Here is a 21,073-nt window from a genome sequence, read left to right as displayed (position 1 = left end):
CTTAAAAAAAAAAAGGTTTACAATACTTTGTTAGATAATACCTTTGCCACTATACTTCCTGCCAAGTAAGCCACTATAAATTTTTTATCACCTGCTGATGTGCTTTGACCCTGAAAAATGAGTAAACATTAGTTTTATCGATCGATATTGGTGTGAACTTATCTGGGATAGTGATCTAATCACCAATTTTATTGCTTTTTACGTCGAGATAAACAGAGAATTAAAGTACTATTGTGGCTTATACTTTGTACATCTACTCTCTGTATAAGCCTTGATGTTTGTTCACAATATTTTTACTGTGCATGCATATGTACTTCATGCTTCTTGCCATTTGCTTAGCATTCAGCCTTTAACGTTTTATGCAAAAATATGCACATTTCATATGGTAGCTTTCTGCATAGATATTGACACATAGTCTTAATGCAGGAATTTAGTCTTTTTAACGGCGTGCACATGCTTACGCGGTCGCGGACCTATTACTGCTATTGTTGTATATCTTTTTTTTTTGGTCTAATTGTTGTATATCTTTTACATCGTTTTTGTGGAGGTCTCACTTATATGCACGGAGGTGTGAGCATTCAACTCTAGAATTTGTCTGTGTGCATTTGTTATCACCTAAATATTTAGCCATGCTCGCGCTTTTTGCCTCATATATCCATTGTGTTAGGGCAATGATTAGTTGTGAGTCATTTAATACCTCGAATTTTTATGCTCTCATTTTTCTGGTTGGTAAGTCTGGTTATTAAAGCCTTATACTCGTTTTCGTTATTTTTGAAAATGTAAAATTAACTTGTTTTCGTTATTAGTTGTATAAATTGCGTTTTATAGCTCTTGATGTCGTGTCCCCTGTTGGAAAAGTGAGTACAATGCCTAATTCTGCTCTTTTTACGTTGTTGGAGATATCCACGTGGAGTTTCCATTTCCTCCTTGGTTTGTTATATGAGTGGATGTTAACCTCTTGCTCCACACGACAATTGGATGAGCTTAGTAGTATAGGCGTAGTTTCATGGATGATACGACTAGAGCTAGAGTTAGCATTTTAAAGATAACTATATAATATAGTTATAATTAAAATAAAATTATTTTTAGGTAAAATTTGTAGTTTTAAAATAACACATGATAGAAAAAGAAAAAAACCTTTTGAGTAAAACATAAACTAATTTTGAGGAGAAAATGAAACTATTGAAAATGTTTTTTTTTTGGGTATAACATTGAAGATGTTTTTAAATGGTTTGACACGTCTACGATGTAAATAAATACATATGTAAGATAATTACAAACTACAATATGGATAATTATTTTCTATTTTAAACAAACTTTGTTAACTTTTATTAATTACTTCTATATCATAAAGATGTCAAATAAACATGAATTACATAACCCTATTCAAAAAACATCGATCGTAAGCATATTTTTATAAAATTAAAAATTATGATAAAACTACAAAAATATAAACAAAATCCAAATGCAAAACAAAAAAAAAATATCTTAATTGTATTCATTTTTATAATTTATCTAATAACAATTTATGTAATAATTCATGGCTGACAAAGAAAAAAACAAAAAAAAAAAATGAAATTCATATTCAGTTTTTTTAAAAAGTAACTTTTTGAGAAATTGCTTAAAATACTTTAAAATGTCCAACATTTTTAAAAAATATCATAACATTTGGTTTATGGTAAATAATTATTGTTTATGGTTTAGTATTTACAGGGTGAGATTGTGTTTATAAACTTTTATAAGTGTTTATAAATTATTTTAAATATTTATAATGATTTAGAAGAGTTAATTTAATCTTTCATCAAAATTTTAAAATACTTATGAAATTGATTATATTTTCAAAGTAAATTTGGAAAATGATATTAAACTAAGTTTGGAAAAATGAAATTCTCTCTTTTTCCAAAAAGTTAATTTGCTACTTTCATGAATTATTGGTAATCTGTATGAAACGAAAAACAAAGAAAATACATATGAAACGTAAAGTATAATCTAAATTTTAATCATATGGTTTATAATTAGTCATATATTAATTTCAAAAGCCAAATATATAATTTTAAAAAGTTCAACATATCACTATGATAATTGAAGAGAGATATTCTATTATATCTCCAAAAGAAAAATATTCGACATTGTTGTTGTCCCCCACCAAATATACGTTTCGTTCAACGGGAGACCAACTTTCTTTAATAATCATATAAAAAATAGGGAAATTAGGACTCCTACCAAAGAACTTTCCTATAATTAACTACATACCAATTGACCACTGTATTATTACTATACATAATTCATTGTGACTCTGCTGCCCCTACTCTCCCAAAATGAACTCTACAGTTTTGATAGGCAAAATCTTGTAAAAAGATTTGGATAGATCTTACTTCCTGCACTCATATCTTTTTGTAACGTAAGATCAAAGTGAATTCTCTCTTTAGCCTATTATCAAACTTTTTGGAATTCAAATCATTATTTTTCTCAATTGCTCACACATCTGGATACCACAATCTCTTCAATCTAGGAATATTGTCTTCGTTTAAGACCATGGAGGTCTCTCTCCCCCACTTCCCTTTTCTTTCTAATTCTAGGTTTCACGCTTTCCTCGCATTTCATCTTCCTTACCAGGTTTTACAGCCTATTACCTCATATCCCTCTCATTTTGTGTGCTCTTGTTGAAGTTTAGCTACATGATTAAGTTTAAAAAATTATATTTACTTATTTCTCAGCTGCCTCTGTTTATAGTTTTATAGTTGAAAACTGGAGCTGTAAGTGCTTGGAGAACAGGGGAAGTTAATCAGTTTAGAGAAAGAGATGGAGAACATGCTAAAAGAAAGGATGATGCTTCTGTACGTATTTTAGAAGCTTCGTCCGAAAGATAGTCGATGTTCAATCTTATGGAAATTGCCAAACTTCAGATCACCAGCTGAAACCCAGATGATGCTAAAAATAAGGATATCATTTCACTTAGACGGGTTATAAATAGCGAAACTGTAATGTAAGTTATGTTAGACTGCAACAATAATATTTTGGTATTGTCACAAATCAAAACAATAGACAGTTACATAATTTATTAGCCAGTATATTTAATGTTTTTAGCCGGCAAACAACATTTTGTAAACATATTATGGATAAACGTGATTGTAAATAGTTAAAGTTTTCCCAGTCCATTAGAAATTTCACTTTAGCACTATGGTTAGAATGAAATACATTATGTGATTGTTTCTTTGGATTTGAATCAAGAAAGTTAACTAGTTTGACAAAATATTAGATGGATAAATAATTGATTTAGTCGTCAAATCCAATATATGATGGAAATGATAACTCGAATGAGTTATGTCATGTATCGCATAAATTGATAGAGAACTAAGCTTTGGACACATGGTCAATGAATATTTAAGGTTTTAAACGAGAGAGAAGGTGACAACATGGCTCGTCGTTTGGTATGAGAAGATTTGTGTTTGATTGTCTGAGAAAAAGATGATTCATTGAGAAGGTTCTTTGGGGATATGTCAATGTTAGTTATATTGTAATTTGTGTTAGACTGTTAAAATAATTTTTGGTGCATCGTAACAAACCAAAAATAATAGACGTTTTCATAATTTATTAGACGGGATAATTAACATTGTGCTACTGGGATAAGAATGAATCTTTAATTAGCCGGCTAAATATATTATACGTATATATAAACATATTTTCTCATATTAACTTGAATTATGTAATACGAAGATGGCGATTTTGGTTGCTACTGTGCCTCTGTGGTAAGAATGAAACTTTAATTATTGGTTACTTAAATAACAGCTGGTAACATAATTTATTAGATGTTCACATAATTTAGCAAAAGAATGGCATACTTAAGCGACTATGATATTAGTTAGTTGCTACAATTATTATTAACATCTTTTATATTCATATTATGATTCATATGGTATCAAAAATGTGATATACAAAATTCAAACAAGTTTTATCCCAAATAATTTATTTGTTGACCGTGTAAATATTTTATTAATTGTCTAACAATTTGATATTACCAACAATTCAGCTTTCATCCCATGTAATTTATTGTCTAACCAGATATATATTATATTAACTGTCCAACAAATTGGCATTTAAACGAGTACATATACATAAACATTATTAGTATGTTCATTTAATATGTCATAGCTATGATTTGACTTCTTATGATATCAATTTTAAAATCATGAATTAACTTTGTTGTATATTTAGCATAGCCAGCTATCTTATAAAAGTTATATAATATATGCAACAACTTGTACGGTAAAACAATTTCATTACATGGTAATAGATTACATCATTGGTTACAAGAAAGTTTAACAAGCCAAAAGGTAAAGCAAACCATGCTAAACTTTCTTATAACCGGTTTTGTAAAAATCATCTCTCATCTATTGCAAGAAAGTTTCATTGCTACAACAAGTTTCCATATTTTCTAAGGCTGATATATGGCTAAAATTTGAGTTTCATCATGCTTTTAAAGCTTGGGAATGCTTATCTTAAGAAAGTTAAATGGTATAAGCAATGACTTGACAATAAAAAAATTTCATTGCATGATAATATATTACACTGGTTACAAGAAAGTTTAACAAGCCAAAAGAGAAAGCAAACAATGCTAAAAAATTTTATAACCGGTTTTGTAAAAGTGATTCTTCATCGGTCACAAGAAAAGAAAGCTTATCAACCCAACAATAAACTTACCCGGGCTAAAGTTATCTGTAACCGAAGACTACACACAAAAGACATTCTTGTGTAAACTTAACTATATACATATCACCATAGAAAGGCTAAGTCAATTTTTGGATTTAAAAATCTACACACCCACCATCGGTCCCACTCCCTTCAGAAGACTTCTTTTTGCTCCATCAGTTGCGTTGTTTCCAATGTTTGGCCCAAGGCTGTAACAAGTAGTTTGTCCTCTCATCTTCTTAACAGTAGGCGAGGTTACCCCCCCCCCCCTCCGCCGGAGCCACCACCATCTCCAGACTCTCCACTAGGTTGGCTAACGGTGAGAGAAGGAGGTCCATGTACAAAAATCAGTGAGGCTTCGCAGTTTTCGTTCTGTATTTTCTTGTTCTACCTCTTCTCTTCTTCACCTGCTCACTTCTGTGTTCATGTTCAAGCCGGCAGCTGAGCTTTGTTGGTACTGCTGTGGTGGCGGCGACTCTGATCTTGTGAGCTTGTATGTTATTGGATCATTTTTTGCTGGGACATCGAATGTGTCAGATACTGAGTGGAGAAGGTTTCGCTTGCAGAAAAACACAATCCATTCTTTTTCAAAGAGAAATATTTTCAAATCTAATCCAAAATCTTTGCCAAATCTTTATTGTACGTAGACAGATTTCTAAAGATACTAATTGTACTTACCCTACAACCTGAAACAGAAAACTGACAATAACATAGGGGTAGTCTCGACAATTACATTGCCCCACTTCAATAACCTTTTTGCATGTTTCACTGTTTTGGTTAGTTTACTAATTCCATTATTTTCTTTTGTTTTTGAACAAATTATCCCTAAAAAGTAAAAACAAATTGTTTATAAAAAGCAAAAAATAATTACAAAAATAAGAAAAAAGACAACAAGAGAGTGGAACAGCATTTTGCCATCGAAGACACGCTATAAAACAACTCCCTCTCTTCATCTTCCTCCACCATCTCCTCTTTTACAACTATGCCCTTCACCTTATAATCTCTCTCATTTTCCTCCCAACATTTTCCTTTCCTCCGTTCTCGAATCCAAATCCGCCATGGGAGTTGCCGTTCTCCAGCCTACCGATCCTCTCTCCATCAGAAACATCATTTTCCCTCCTCCACAACGTCCTAACAAACCGACGCCCAATCGCCGTCGCCGAAGTCCGCCGCGCCATCAACCGGAGACCTCTCCTCCGCCAAAGGGATCGAAGAAGAAGAAGAATCTCAACCACAACCACGTTAGAGTTCCGAAGCGAGGAGAAGAGAAGGTACCGGATCTGACGGTTGAGAAGCCAGATCCGAGATCCGCTCGTCAGATCGTATCGGATCCGGTGACGATCCCATCGCAGAGCCGGAGATCGACCACCCCAGCTTTGTTTTACGCTGGTACAGTCACGTCGACATCTCCGCCGCCGAGCGAAGTTCCCTTGCCGGCGTTCTTCGCGAAGAGAAGCGTCTCCTCGTTCGAACCAGCCGACGCAACCACCGATCTGATCAGAATCTTGGGGATAGACGTCGATCGATCTCAGATCTCCGATTAATAAGAAAAAGTTATCTCTTCGTTACGAAACGTTAAATTCGAATCATTCTCTTATTTTTTCAAGGGGAAAGATCGAAATATCTTCTTAAATGGTCTTTTAGTTTCGCTTCTATGTATCGTTAGTATGTGTATTGTTTAGCTTTCCGTCTTCGAGCATAGGGTTTTTAATAATCATGATCTGATTAGTTTTGTTTAAAGGAGAGATGTATTGTTCTTATGGTTAGATGGTATCCATGTAATAATCTTCCTCCAAGTATTTCTTCGTCTTTGTAATTTTCTTATTTTATTATTGAAGTAGCTCTTTCTATTAAAAAAAATTGTAATGAGATGATTGTGGGTGATTCTAAAAACGGAGGTTGAATCTGATGTTCATAAAGGTGATCTTTTCGTTTTTTTTTGCGAAATAAAATGATCGATTGTATTAGACATTCTACAAACTATGTAGTGAAAACTTTGCGACTTAATGAGTTAAGTTCAGTTGGAGTTCCTAAACTTGTCGGATCGAACAAGTTGAGGATCCGTATGCGTTTTCTAGCCGTTTGTTTTGGACCTATCACAAGTCACAACGGCTCTTTTTGCGGGAGTTCTGTATTGACAGTTTCTCTTAGTTTCTGTTTCACAGGCACACATCAAATGATAACAAAAATTTGTAAGTTTAACGAAATCGATTTAGATTTAAGACCTAGCTTTCTTAGATTGTATTCTTATGTAATGAAAATAGGAATAATGTGCTCACGTTTTACAAAAGAACTACTTGCTTGTTTGTCCTGGTATCTGTAGAGTTTTTGCTTCAGAATGTCCATCATATCATATTGATTCTTCCTCTCATGAAAAAGACCATGGTTCTGTTTTGTTGCTGACAAAAAAAAAAAAAAAAAAGACCATGGTTCAGTGTGATAATTGATCACGCTGCTTGTTTGCAATGTGTTCAGTGAGGCTACTGAAGCATGAAAAGGGTCTACAAAATGTTCTTTTGAGTCGGGAGAAAAGACGTGTATGCACAAAAGCAAGGATATAGAAGCTGTTATATCAAGAGATTTTTCCACAGTCATTAAATCCATGCCGATTGTGCTTCCTAGCTCATTATGTGCAAGGCTTATCCAAATCCAATGACCTCCGAATGTGTTTCTTGGACAAGATCGCATCACATGGATATAAGGAGATATTAGTTTACTGATCACCCACTATGCATCTTTCTAATCCTTGTGTTTTCACGTCTTAAATCTTGGATGACTATTACATATTCATTGATATAAGTGATCTTGTAAATCATGTTCAGACACATAATTACGAAGTTAAAGTCTATCACCCTCTTACGAACTTTGTCATACACTGATGACATCTCAAATATCGAAGAAGAATGTCAGGAGAAATCATCAGCAAGCACAACATGAGAATGACATGCAAGTGTGAAGATTATGCTGATATATTTATCAAGATATTATTATTTTTTTTTTATCAAATTTATCAAGATGTTTATGTTTATTATTTTCAGAAGTTAATTCATCACATTGGAGTACGTCATCTCAAAAATATCAGCTGATGTTTTCATGAGGGGAGTTAGTGCACTATGCTCTTTTTTTCCCTGACCCATAGTTTTTCCATTAACCATTTTTGGTAAAAAAATGTTTAACGAGGCTTTATGTTACACGTTTTAAAAAAAAATTGTATAATATATATCTAAAAGGAAATGTTATAAATAACAAGATATTGATGACAATTATAGATATTGTTTTATAAATTATTCTAAATATACTTTTTTTTTTGTATTCGTGGCGTGATGTGGTGTGATCTCAAAAGTTTTTTAGGCCTAAATACTAATCACCACGAAACTTATAAAATTCGAGTTTTCTTGCCATTCAAGATGTCTACGAGTGGCTAGTGGGAATCAAACCCTGCCATAAGCTCCGGTTAGAATATTTTTACAACTAGGCCAAAACCACTTGATTAAAAATACTTATATCTAAATATTTACTTATTAGGTGTTTTACCCGGACATACATGTATAATGATAAATCATATTGTATTTATTAATACATAAATATTAATTGGTTCAAGATCAGCATAATAAGTTTTTTTTATGTTCTCAAAAAATTAAATTGAACATCAAATTATTTAAATATGACAAAAAAATTTTTTATCAAAATATATATAATTTTAATGCATTTGTTCTAAGAAAATATAACAAACATAATATACTTTTTTGGAAAATCTCTTTATACACTATATTCATTATGTTTTTTCATCAGAATTTCATTAATATTAATGAAATTTTATATGTGACATTAAATTTCATTAATATTTATCAGAAAACATTGACAACATGAAGTTAACTACATCTCATATTAAATAATAATAAAAATTATGGTGGCAATAAATTTAAGTTAAATTAAATTATAGAGATTATTTAAAATAATGAGATAACTAAAAATAATTAAAAATATGACAAATAAGCAAAACTATACACAGTAAAAACTCTACAAATTAATAACGTTGGAACTATGATATTTTATTAATTTACAAAAAGTTTATTTTTTTAGATTTTTCTATTTTAAATATATATTTCTAAACTAAGAAAATATTTCATTTTTGTGTATATAGTTATATACATTAATTAAAATTTTGAAATTATATATTCATATTGTTTTTACTATATTATTTAGTGTATATAAAATGTTTTATAGAGTTTAAATGTAGTTTATATATAATTTTAATCTCATCAAAATATATTGAATTTTAAGAAAATATGAAGATAATTATATTGTGAATATAAAAAATATAATGGTTTATTTGTATATATATATATATATATAATTAAACTAATAATTTATAATTTTAATGGGACCATATATTTACATAGGATTTTTTAAAAAGTTATTATCTTATCGGTTTGTGTCATATTTTGAGTCGGCCTAACTTGAGACCGAAAAATTTATCAATTTATAGTGTTTATTAATTTATCGAGTATTAATTTATATAGTTTATAATGTACTAACTAAATTATTGACAACATGATAAATAAATAAAATTACTTAAAATTATGGAGAACATGACAAGTAAACAAAATCACTTATCAAATATTAATAGTATTTTCTAACTCTGATTTATTATGATATTGCAATTATGAAAATACTACACAGTAGATTGGACAACCAACAATACTACATGGTTTATAATGATCTATGATGAACTGCATCATCTGATCTGCCCTATCAAAATTCATGTTTGCCGGATTTACTTGCACCATATTAAATATCTTTTGTACGTTTTTCTTATGTAATTTGCGTAATTGTTTAATAAACCGTTTTCACCAGAAACTGAAACCCATAAATAGAAACTTGAATTTTCTGATATAGAATCATTAATTGACCCTCGGTCAAACCATTCAACTAACCACTGGACCGAGAGAACTTTCACATCAAATAATAATAGTATAGATTTCTTAAATATTATATTACTATATATATGGTTATCTAAGAAATAATATATCATAATTTATTAATTCTCAGTTAAATCACTAGATTAATAGAGTTTCTACATCAAAAATAATAGTATTTTTTTATAAAAAATAATAATAGTATAGATTCCTTAAATACTATAGTATTACTATATATATATGTAGTTATCTTTTTTTTTGTCAACAATATATATATGGTTATCTATGAAATAATATATCACAATTTATCTTTGTTCGCAACAAATCTTATCATAATTTTAAATTTTACTAGATTCCATTGTCCAAGTCCCTGAAAACCCCCAATTTTTGTATCATCAGTATAAACTCATTACACAAAAGTCTTAGGTGGGTCACACAGAAATTCGAAAAAGCAAATTTGCTTTTATTATTGTCTCCTCCTTCTCTCCTCTGCTTTGAGACTGTGACTCCACTTCTCTCTCTCTTTCTCTCTTCTCTCAAGATTGCTTCACAGTAGTACTGAATGACTCTTCTTCTCTTCTATTGCTTTTTAACCTCTCTTTCTCTTGCTCATGGAGCTTCAACCATTCACATTTCTCCTACTCAGCCTCCCACAGGTTTGTCTTTCTGTCTTTCTGTCTTAGGTTGCTTTTCTTCATTTTCTTTCTGTTTCTCTAGAAAGCCTTCTCTTTTCCTTTGAAAGTAAAAAGAGGATTCTTTCCATGAAAATGTCACACTCCACTTTGCTCCAAAAATCTAAATTTAACTTAACCCTTCAAAGATTCTCAACTGATTCATTATGGGGTCTAATCTAAAATCTGAGAAAATCATCAACACTTGAGTAAATAACTTGGAACTTTTATTTGCAGCATCCTCTATATAATTAGGTTTGGTTAGAAATTTTTTTAAGCCTTTACTACTATATTGTTTTGTTTTTGTTTTTGTCTTAATTTCAGTATGGTTTCTCTTTCAGATTCTGAGAAAACAATTTGGGAAAATTCTACAAGGAAATTTATAGTGGCAGAAACGCCATTATATGGACCTACTTACAATAACCCTCAAGTGATAGGAGATGTTTCAGTGGCTTTAGCTGCTCAAAGAACATTCAGAAAAGATCCTCTCAATGGTTTCCAGATATATACTGGAGGATGGAATATCAGCAGCCGGCATTACTGGGCCGTAAGAATATATTTCTACTTCATTATAGATCTTGACTTATATGTTGATGTGAATTTAGATTTTGTCTTGGTGTTTTTGAAATGGTAGTCTGTGGGCTATACAGCTGTTCCTCTCTTTGCTGTTGCTGCTGTTTGGTTCCTTGGGTTTGGCATCTGCTTATTGGTTATATGCATGTGTCACATATGCCATAGAAGCAAATCTATTGGTTACTCAAGAGTTGCTTACATTCTCTCCCTCATCTTCCTCCTCTTCTTCACTCTTATGGCAATGTGAGTAAGAGAAGTGTACACAACAACTCTGCTCCATTCACACTTTCTTCATAAAGGTTTTTTTTTTTTAATGTAGAATTGGATGTGTAATGCTATACTCGGGTCAGATAAGGTACAACAAAAGCACAACAGAGACATTAGCTTATGTGATGAGCCAAGCAGATAGCACGGTTTCACAGCTTAAAGCTATATCAGATTACCTTACATCAGCAGAGCAGATTAGAGTTCTTCAGGTGTCTTTACCCGCAAATGTCCAAACTGAAATCGATCAGATCGGAGCAAAACTGACTTCTTCAATAACTACCATCACTGACAAAGCCACTAGTAGCTCCAATGACATAAGAAATTTCCTCAATTCCGTGTAACAACTAACAACAAGAGCTCCCAAACATCCTAAAAATTCCTTGAAAACAATGTGAACAAACAATCATCTGTTTTCTGTTTTGTTATATTGCAGGAGGGTGGCACTTATAGTAGTTTCAATTGTCATGCTTATTTTGACATTTCTTGGTCTCGGTAAGGTCACACTATTCCGAATCTTTTCTTTTTGTATGATTCCTGCTAAGCTCATCATCTTCCACTACATGTTTCAGCTTCTTCAATCTTTGGTATGCAAGTCATCGTTTACACGTGAGTAAATGTGCTTTGTGCCACTTTTCACAAGTTAAAAACTATCTGACCAGAGGTCATTAGCTCAACTGGAAAGGACTCTGGCCATTGTGTCAGAGGTTCCCAGTTCGAGTGACCGCTGAGACGAAACTAATATTACATGCTGTGGTTTCGACCCTAACCTAGTAATGAAAACAAAAATAACTATCTGAATCATCCTTCCTCTTATTACAGCCTTGTGATCCTTGGATGGATTTTGGTGGCTGGTACTTTCATCTTGAGTGGAACTTTCCTTCTGCTACACAAGTATGTCTACTCTCTCATTATTCTTTCTTTTTTTTCTTTGTTAGTTCAAAAACCTTTAATGTTCTTTGTTTTGAGCATCAGTGCAACCGCAGACACATGTGTGGCAATGAGCGAATGGGTAGAGAGACCAGCAAGCAACACGGCACTAGACGAGATCTTGCCTTGTACAGACAACGCCACAGCTCAGGAAACTCTGATGCGCAGCAAAGAGGTGACGGGACAGCTCGTTGAGCTCATCAACACAGTCGTTTCTAACGTCTCCAACATCAACTTCTCTCCGGTCTTTCCCCAAATGTACTACAACCAGTCCGGACCCTTGCTTCCTCTGCTCTGCAATCCCTTCAACCACGACCTCACCGATCGCCCTTGCTCCCCTGGCGAGCTCGATTTGAACAACGCTACTCAGGCGTGGAGCAGCTTCGTGTGCCAAGTAAACACGAACGGGACTTGCGTAACAACGGGGAGGCTAACGCCTGCGCTGTATGGTCAGATGGCCTCGTGCGTGAACATCAGCACGGGGTTGATCAACGACGCGCCGTTCTTGGTTCAGCTTCAGGATTGTTCGTACGCGAAGCAGACGTTTAGAGACATAACCAATAACAACTGTCCAGGGCTCAGACGCTATGGTTACTGGGTCTACGTGGGTCTGGCCATGTTATCGACGGCTGTGATGCTCTCGCTTGTGTTCTGGATCGTCTACAGTAGAGAGAGACAGCACCGGAAGGAAGCTTTGCCAGAATTTTCAGACAGTAAGGAGATCGTTAGAGTTAACTTCTGATGGTATTTGGACGTCAACGTTGTGAGAGAGATGTAAAATTATTAGATATCAGTTCAATGGATGATGTTCTTGTGCTTTTTCTTATTACAAAGATTTGTAAACACCAAACCTTTTGGGGTTTTTAAGGTTGTATGGATTTGTTAGACGCTAGACATTCAGTTTCAACATTCCAACTTAGCAGCAGCAGATGCATAGCTGACACTGCTGTCTCGCATAGTCTGGCACTGGCTTGACTGCTCGTACTTGAGGAAATTGATCTTAATCTTGCTTGAGCTATGTTTTATCATCTGTAGAGTAAACACCAAACAATAAGTGCCTAATTCACCACTAGATTCAATCATTAAGAAACACATAGCAAAGAAAGTGCTTACATGGAGAAAAATACTAATAGGGTGGCGGCCACAAATGGTGTTGTCAAACTCCAAAAGATACTTGTTGAAAGCATCTGGATCACCGGTCTCTATTATATCCATACCCATCTTGTCTAGTGCCTCAATGGATTTGTGTATTGGACCATGATTGTTGTCATAATGCATGTAATTAAACCTATGAACACACAAAATCATTAGAGGAGTTTTAACAAAGAAACGACAGACACAGTAAAAGGAGAGGGATAGAGACAAAACCTGGAGCCCCAGTGACAAAAGTCAGAGGAGACTGAGAAAAAGTTGTTGGGATCATCCACATACTTAGACAGCAACTCACCGTACATGGCTTCGTTTTCTGCACTTACTGCTCCAACCAAGATGGGTACAACTTTCACATCGTGCCTGATCCCCAAAAAAAAAAACATTATTTTTTACAAGTTAGCTCAAAAAAGCCCCTAAAAACCTTAACAATACAATCAATCACAGTTTGATTACCCTTGAAATACTTTAGACAAAAAAGGCAAGTGCATTTCCATGCTATGCTCAGCTTCGTCGACACGGAGATCCATCATTCCAAATTTCCCCATAGCTCTTATCTCCTTAATCACTGGTTGTGGTGAAATTTAAGTAAAGAAAAACAACACATTTCCTCAAGTTTTATAATCAAGAAAGAAAGAGAAGAAGCCGTTACTTACTCTCGACATCAACAGGTAGATCTCCTATGGGAGTTTTGTAAACTTTTGCAGTGGAAAGTGCACATTTTGGTGTATAGTAATGGTGAGATGGACCTAGAATAAATATCCTGGTACTGAAAACAAAAGACACAACCATACTGAACCCATGATGATAGAAATGTAATGAAAAAACAACTGAGATTGGTTTACATGTTGGTGGGATCAATGTTTGCAAAGGCATAAGCAGCTGCACGACCGGAGTAGGAGTAACCTGCGTGTCTGAATTCACCATTGAAAAAGTTAAAAGATCGCTGGAGGAAAACGAGAGAGAGAGAAGCTAAAAAAAGCTATCTTACGGGGCAATGACGCCTCGGACATGAGGTGATTTGGTTAAACCAGTTTCTGTTAGCCATTTTCCAAGATCCGATGACAGCTTTGTAGCTTCATTTTAAAAGAAACACACAAAACATATTACAAGAACAAGCGGACAATTCGAGAGAGAGAGAGATTAAAAGTCAAAACTTTGACTTTTAGACAGTGAAACTAAAAAGCAGAGATAAACAACTGGTTTCTTCTCTGTCCTAAAAAGTAAGAAAGCGAGGAAAGATCAGAACTCACGATTATCAGTATACCAAGAGCCTGCGTGCGATGCTTGCCTCACTTTCTCCATTTTTATGATTTATGAATCTCCAGACCTTTTCTTCCTATTATACTTGCTAGAGAGAGAGAGAGAGAGAGGAATCGAGAAGATTGTCCTTTTGTGTTTTTTTTTTTTTTTTTTTTTTTTACTGTCGCGTCGGTCGCTCTGGGAAGAAACTCTAGAGCAGAAACGTTTGTGCCGTTTTTATTGCTGCCTCGCAAATGTCGTGTTGTTCTTACAAATGGGTATAACTCCATTTCCATATGGGTTCTTGTAGTGATCAAAGCTCCGGCAAAGCGGCTTATTTAGGCCCGAACTAGGGTTAGCTGAAAAAATACATACTCCAATTTTTACTACATGTCAAAATATACATTCACTAATCAAAGATTTAAAATTCTGTTTGAACTAGGAGTCAATAAAAAAAAATACATATCCCAACTTTTATTGCATGCCAAAACATACCTTAACTAATCAAAATTTTGAAATTTATGTCTAGTCTTTAGAAGTCAACGCTAATCCCAATCTATACTATTATTTTCGAAGTAATTTTTCACAGCAGAGCTCTTACGTTAAAAATTAGAGTGGCTAAAGTCTATGTTACCCTTAATGAATATATATATATATATATATATATATATATATATATATATATATATATATATATTCTATTATATAATAAAGTGAATTTTATATTAAAAATCTTATATATTTAAAAAATAATAATTATGATGATTCTTATATATTATGTTGTTATCTTAAATAATATTTTACTATTATAAAAGTAAAAAAAAATAAAAGAAGTGATTTTTTACAATATTATATTTTTTTTAAAAAATAAGATAATTCTTATATATTGTGTTGTTATCTTGATGTAAATATTATTTACTTATAATATTTACTTATACAAATATATCTTAAAATCACTTCTTAGAAAATATCCTTATACAAATATATTGATTCATTAATATTTACTTAGATATTATTTTTAGGGCAATTGTCAATAATAGCACCTTTTGAAGTTTATGTCTCAAAAATAGCACTAGAAGGAAAAAGTCACAAAAATGACATTCATTAAAGGGTAAAATATCCCTAATACCCTTGGTTTAAAATTAAATAAATAAACAAAAATAAATAAAAATAAATAAAATAAAAATAAAAATAAATAAAAATAAAAAAAAGAATTTTTTTTTATAGTTTCAGATTATATGTTTTCAGATTCAAAATTTTTATAATTTTTTTTTTTGAATTTTTTTTGAATTTGTTTTTAATTTTTTTTTCAAATTTTCTTTTTATAATTTAAAAATACTTTTTGAAACTGTTTTTAAAATTTTTATTTTTTATTTTAGTATTTATTTTTTATAAAATTTTAAACCCTAATTCCAAAACCCCACCCCTTAACTCTAAACCCTAAGGTTTGGATTAATTAACCCAAGGGGTATAATTGTATATTTACCTCTTTAATGAAACCTATTTTTGTGACTTTGAGCCTTGAGTGCTACTTTGGAAACAAAAACTTGGTTTGGTGCTATCTTAGTCTTTTTCTCTTATTTTTATCTTAAAATTTAACTTTCATAATAGTAAAATATTATTTCAAGATAACAACACAATATATAAGAATTATCTTATATTTTTTTTTAAATATAATATTGCAAAAAATCACTTTGCTTAATTTTTTACTTTTATAATAATAAAATATTATTTTAAGATAACAACACAATATAAATGAATCATCATAATTATTTTTTTAAAAATATATAAGATTTTTATAAAATTTGTTTTATTATATAATAGAATATATATAAAAACTCATTAAGGATAACATAGACTTTAGCCACTCTAACTTTTAACGTGAAAGTTCTGTTGCGAAAAATTACTTCGCAAATAATAGTATAGATTGGAATTAGCGTTGACTTCTAAAGACTAGGCATAAATTTCAATTTTTTTATTAGTTAAGGTATGTTTTGGCATGAAATAGGAGTTGGGATATGTATTTTTTATCGACTTTTAGTTCAGACGTGAATTTCAAATTTTTGATTAGTAAATGTATATTTTGGCATGTAATAGTATGAGTATGTATTTTCTCAGCAACCTCTAGTTTGGGGATGAATAAGCCGTTTTCCCTCAAAGCTCCTAGGAAGATAACCTTACATAATTGGAATATAGAAGAAACAAATTCATAATAACGGATGGTAGGATGATTTGATGCTTTTTTCTCGACTTGCAATATTTTCAACTAAATTTATTTCTGTATGATATCTACATTGTCATCCATCATTGTCGACAATATTTATGTTTTTTTCACTTTGTAAAATAAATGTATTTATATCAATTTTATATATTAGTTTAAAAAAATTTGGCAAATCACAACGGCTTGCTACGATGTATATGATGCATATTCTCTCATTTAAAAAGTGTATGATGCTATGAATTTTGAGTGCAGCAAACCGAAATAATTCACTACATTTACATAAGAATGCAATAGTCAACATATACACGAACTAATCAAAACAATCAATAAAAAAAATTACATAACTATAATATGATTACAAACCACCAAAATGAAAAATAGAAAATATTGATTCCAAAAAGTTCACAAAAAGTCCAAAAAAATATTCTGCACAAAACAATTCCAAAAAGTATTCTGCACAAAAAAATAATCACTGCCAAAAAAATATTGCTTCCATAAATTGAAGAAACCAAACCAAAAAATAGAAAAAAATTTGCATACAACTCCCACTCTCCGAGTAATCTACAATACCTGCAATAACGATACAACAGATCATCAAGAGATCAGAACTTATGGAGATTCTTTAGCAACCTATCAACTTTTCAGGTATATATAATAACTATATAAGCAATCTGACTACATGATTATATTATATCACTCATCTCAAAGCACACATGTTGGCGGTTTAAGAATCTAATACTTGTTACAGAGTTAAGGGGAAAGTAAAAATGAGGTTTTTACCAGCTGATATGCTCTGTTCTTATATATGATTTGACTGTTTCGTCACTGAGGCCCTGTAAACACATTCTCTAAAATATCATGCAGCTTCGGCGACCGTCTCCGGAACAAAGGTTCTAGCCGAAAAGATGGGACACCGATCTGCCATCTTTTGGCATCATACATCTCGTTCCATGCCTGTACTATCTCATCGATCTTGAACCCCATACCTGCACTTGTTGTTTGTTTGTGATTATACTACACTGTGCCATATCTACAGTTTAGTATATTCATATATAAACTTGATTACCTTCAAGTGCATTTTCGTTTGAGCAATGGTTCTTCACCATAACAGCTATATCGGTTGCAGAAGCTCCAGCTAATTCAAATTTCTCCACTGCAACCTCCAAGCATTCATCCCAAGTCGGTAGTCCAAGCTTATACTCCACAATAGACCGTTCATACAGCAATGAACCCCACAAAAGATTAATCTGGGAAGTCATATTAGCCGTTTGCTCTGCGTTATCTTCATCAGACGCTTCACTAAACACCCCATCTAATCCCAGCTTCTGCAGCAGCGTTTTATGTTTATCGGAATCAGATATTCCATTCAGACGACGTTCTTCCATCTCTTCCCAAATCTGCATACCCTTTTCCATACTCTCCTCAGCTTTGTTATAGAGTTTCAGCACTTCCTGAGAAGCCTCGCTTTCGATATCTATCTTGTTTCTAAGCGCATGGTACCAACAAAGCTTAGCCTGCTCAAACTGCTGTTGCCCGAGCGCAAGAAGAGCCTCGTAGAAATCAGATTTAACTTTAACCGCTTCTTCGTACTTTTCCGCAGCCTTATTGTACTCGTTCGTCGCCCATTCGAATCCAGCCTGGACCTTCTCTAGTATAGTTTCTCTCGAACCATCCTCGGGAAAATAGATCTGCCTTCTCGCCTTGGACATATGAACGTTCCCCCAGTTGAACATCGCTAGTGCAGCCATTTCTTGGAACTTATCAGCAGCTATATCAAAAAGCTCTTGCGCGTCTTCTCCAGTTACAATATCTTCCATTGCTTCCGTATACAGCTTCATCCCAAGGTTGTGAATATCCAAGTAAGAATCTGAATCAAACCCAACGTGGTTCTTGAACAGCTGCGCAAACTGGAAAATCCAATGCTCGATGCAAGCAGACGGTTTCTCAGACTCCACATAATCTCCTCCCACGCTTCCATTATCAGCAACACTACTTGACCCCTTGGCGAACTTATCGTTCGATTCGCCGTCGTATACAGGTTCTTGATTGGGGCTGACTTCAGTGACATACAATCTAAAGGAGCCAAGTTTCTCCCTCGTCGACGCAGCCACTCTCAGCTCATCCGTCGTGGTGATGGTAACCAAATCACCCTCAGAGTCTCTGTATTTGATAAGGAAGCCCTTCAGAGAAGGAAACCTATCTCTGATTATATCTCTCACAAGTCTAACGCTGGAATCCAACGGCAACTGCGCCCACCTTATATCGTCTCCGTGTACCAACTTCACCGTCCTGGTAACCGTCGCGTCGGAAGCAATGACTACCTCTTTGTCCATCACATGACTCACTTTCTTCTCCTCAACCACAACTTTATCCTCAAGATTCTTATCTCCTCTCTTCCCGCTATCCGCTTCCTCTCCATCTTCAACGTCTGCATTCTCAACAACCACGCCGCCTTCATTACTCTTCTTCTCCTCAGCATTACTATTACTATTCTTTTTATTATTATTATTATTTTTCTTCTTCATCTTCCTCAACCTTTCCTTAACAATCTTCCTTAACCGCGCGGCGCCAACAGGCTGCACATCAACAAAACTCGTCTCCATTTCAGCCACATCAACCCCTCTACCAACCAACACCTTCTTCACCCTCTCAAAGATCTCCTTAGCCGAAACATTCTCCGCCTCCATGTTCAGAACGATCCTCGAATCTCTAAAAGCGAAATCCATCTTATTCAAAGCCTCGTAGCACCGAGCGCGTTTCAGCAGGGCTTTGCTGTACCGAGGAGAAGCCTCCAGGGCGAGATTGCACTCGTTGATCGCGTTCGGGTACTCTCCCAGCCCCATATGCATGTAGCAAGAAGCCATGCCCGTTCTCAGGTAAGCCACCTCTGCGTGATCTCTAGGCAAAAGCTTGACGGCTTTGTCGTACCTTAGCATTGCGCCTTCGTTGTCGCGTTTCTGGAAGAGCTTGTTTCCTTCTTCTTTGAGCTCTAAGGCTCGGTTTATGAAGATGGCCATGTCTTCGTCGAAGGTGGCTGCCGCCTTGGAGGCAGAACGGTCGAAGCTTTTGGCGGACTTGTTACCTCCTCCTCCTCCTCCGCCTCCGCCGCCGTTGACGGAAGAATCCGTGGGAGGATCGGGGTTCTTCTTCTTCCCAGTTGGTTTTCCCATCGGAATCGGATGTTTCAAAATGTGGATCGGTGAGGATGTAGAGAGAGGTACGAATGAATATGCCTTTGGATGGGATGGAGTGTTCTCTAATCCACGAATAAAATAGAACAAAGTGTTGGTGTATAACAAACTATTTACGGACTATTTTTATTCAGAAAATGTCAACTTTATATACGGACAGAACCGTTACTTAATATTTCATTGGTGTGGCATGAAAAGGACACATACAGAAAACTAATATTATAATGATTATTCAAATATGTATGTAACTCGGATATCCTAGAAATTTTATTAATTTGACCTTTTCCTTAAAAAATGACCACAACGATCGGGTATGGACTTGTTAAAAACGTGAATTCTGCCGCACAATATTCTATTGAAGCAATTCAATAATTCCAAAGTACTTATGGATCTTACTCATTTAACCAGTTCTAATCTATGCTTGGGATTTGCGATAAGCATGATCATTGCAAAATGAAAGATCACCTCAAAAACAAGTGTGTCTCTTCATCCTTGTTTGAAACCATAAATGTTGAAGGGATCTGGCCATGCTTCCAAGCATATAAGGCTTTTAAACTTATTAATGTTGATCCTGTAGATAATTTATCATATGATAAGTGATGCCAAGCTTATTTCCAATGTAAAATATTTTAGAATGTTGTCAATGCCAATGGAAAAGTTGTGAATAAAGGGAACTAGAGACTTGGAATTGTTCAAAAATTCTAGAAAGCATGTTTATGATTGAGTTCATATATAACATATTTTGACAACGAAGAAAGCAACAACGGACCTTGATTGCATAGCTATCTTAAATCCTACAGATGTATATATTAATTATAGAGGGTGATCTCTCTTTTTTTTTTGTGCGATAGAGGGTGGTCTCAAATCAGGTTTTACCACCTTATCAAGTGTGTTTCAATTATTTTTGGCATGCTTATCTTGGTCACCCCATTCAAAGGTTGCCAGCTTTCTCTTACAAAATACTAATCTGGATCATAAAAGTGGTGAAGCTTGCAAACTTGGAAAGCATTGCAAGATTGTCTTTCAAAAATCAGATACTACTATCCCATAACAGTTTTTGATCTTGTTTATTTTTCTGTCTGAACAGCTCATTGAACCTCTAGAGAACAATTCATTTACTTTGTTTCCTTTATTGATGAAAAATCAAAATAGTCTCTTCTTCCTTAAAAATCGTGGGTTCGAGGCGTTTTCCAAGTTCCAAAGCTATGTTATGTAGCTACTTAA

At 33.7% G+C, this 21,073-nt stretch overlaps 4 protein-coding genes across 4 annotated transcripts; 2 read left to right on the top strand and 2 right to left on the bottom strand.

Annotated features, from left to right (window-relative positions):
- The first annotated feature begins 5,571 nt into the window (after window positions 1–5,571).
- Window positions 5,572–6,624, top strand: LOC103842199. The gene has a single exon (XM_009118822.3). The coding sequence runs from the start codon at window positions 5,748–5,750 to the stop codon at window positions 6,231–6,233; it is 486 nt and encodes a 161-aa protein (XP_009117070.1). The 5' UTR covers window positions 5,572–5,747; the 3' UTR covers window positions 6,234–6,624.
- A 2,516-nt stretch (window positions 6,625–9,140) lies between these two features.
- LOC103842197 lies at window positions 9,141–12,938 on the top strand. The gene is made up of 8 exons (XM_009118820.3): window positions 9,141–10,264; window positions 10,621–10,826; window positions 10,914–11,095; window positions 11,172–11,456; window positions 11,553–11,611; window positions 11,689–11,725; window positions 11,939–12,010; window positions 12,092–12,938. The coding sequence occupies exons 1-8, from the start codon at window positions 10,171–10,173 to the stop codon at window positions 12,786–12,788; spliced, it is 1,632 nt and encodes a 543-aa protein (XP_009117068.1). The 5' UTR covers window positions 9,141–10,170; the 3' UTR covers window positions 12,789–12,938.
- Window positions 12,817–14,719, bottom strand: LOC103842198 (protein MEMO1). Its single transcript, XM_009118821.3, has 8 exons — window positions 14,449–14,719; window positions 14,187–14,271; window positions 14,041–14,109; window positions 13,852–13,964; window positions 13,652–13,763; window positions 13,415–13,558; window positions 13,160–13,334; window positions 12,817–13,075 (listed from the first exon to the last, which is right to left on the bottom strand). Exons 1-8 carry the CDS (start codon window positions 14,498–14,500, stop codon window positions 12,950–12,952), a joined length of 876 nt encoding a protein of 291 aa, XP_009117069.1. The 5' UTR covers window positions 14,501–14,719; the 3' UTR covers window positions 12,817–12,949.
- A 2,201-nt stretch (window positions 14,720–16,920) lies between these two features.
- LOC103842196 (protein PHOX1) lies at window positions 16,921–20,921 on the bottom strand. The gene is made up of 3 exons (XM_009118819.3): window positions 17,725–20,921; window positions 17,439–17,644; window positions 16,921–17,228 (listed from the first exon to the last, which is right to left on the bottom strand). The coding sequence occupies exons 1-2, from the start codon at window positions 19,826–19,828 to the stop codon at window positions 17,481–17,483; spliced, it is 2,268 nt and encodes a 755-aa protein (XP_009117067.1). The 5' UTR covers window positions 19,829–20,921; the 3' UTR covers window positions 16,921–17,228; window positions 17,439–17,480.
- Between the last annotated feature and the right edge of the window lie 152 nt (window positions 20,922–21,073).

Source organism: Brassica rapa, chromosome A09, assembly GCF_000309985.2.
Source record: "Brassica rapa cultivar Chiifu-401-42 chromosome A09, CAAS_Brap_v3.01, whole genome shotgun sequence".
Taxonomy (NCBI): domain Eukaryota; kingdom Viridiplantae; phylum Streptophyta; class Magnoliopsida; order Brassicales; family Brassicaceae; genus Brassica; species Brassica rapa.
The sequence above is the reverse complement of the archived record's forward strand: the minus strand, read 5'-3'. Positions and strand labels throughout refer to the sequence as shown.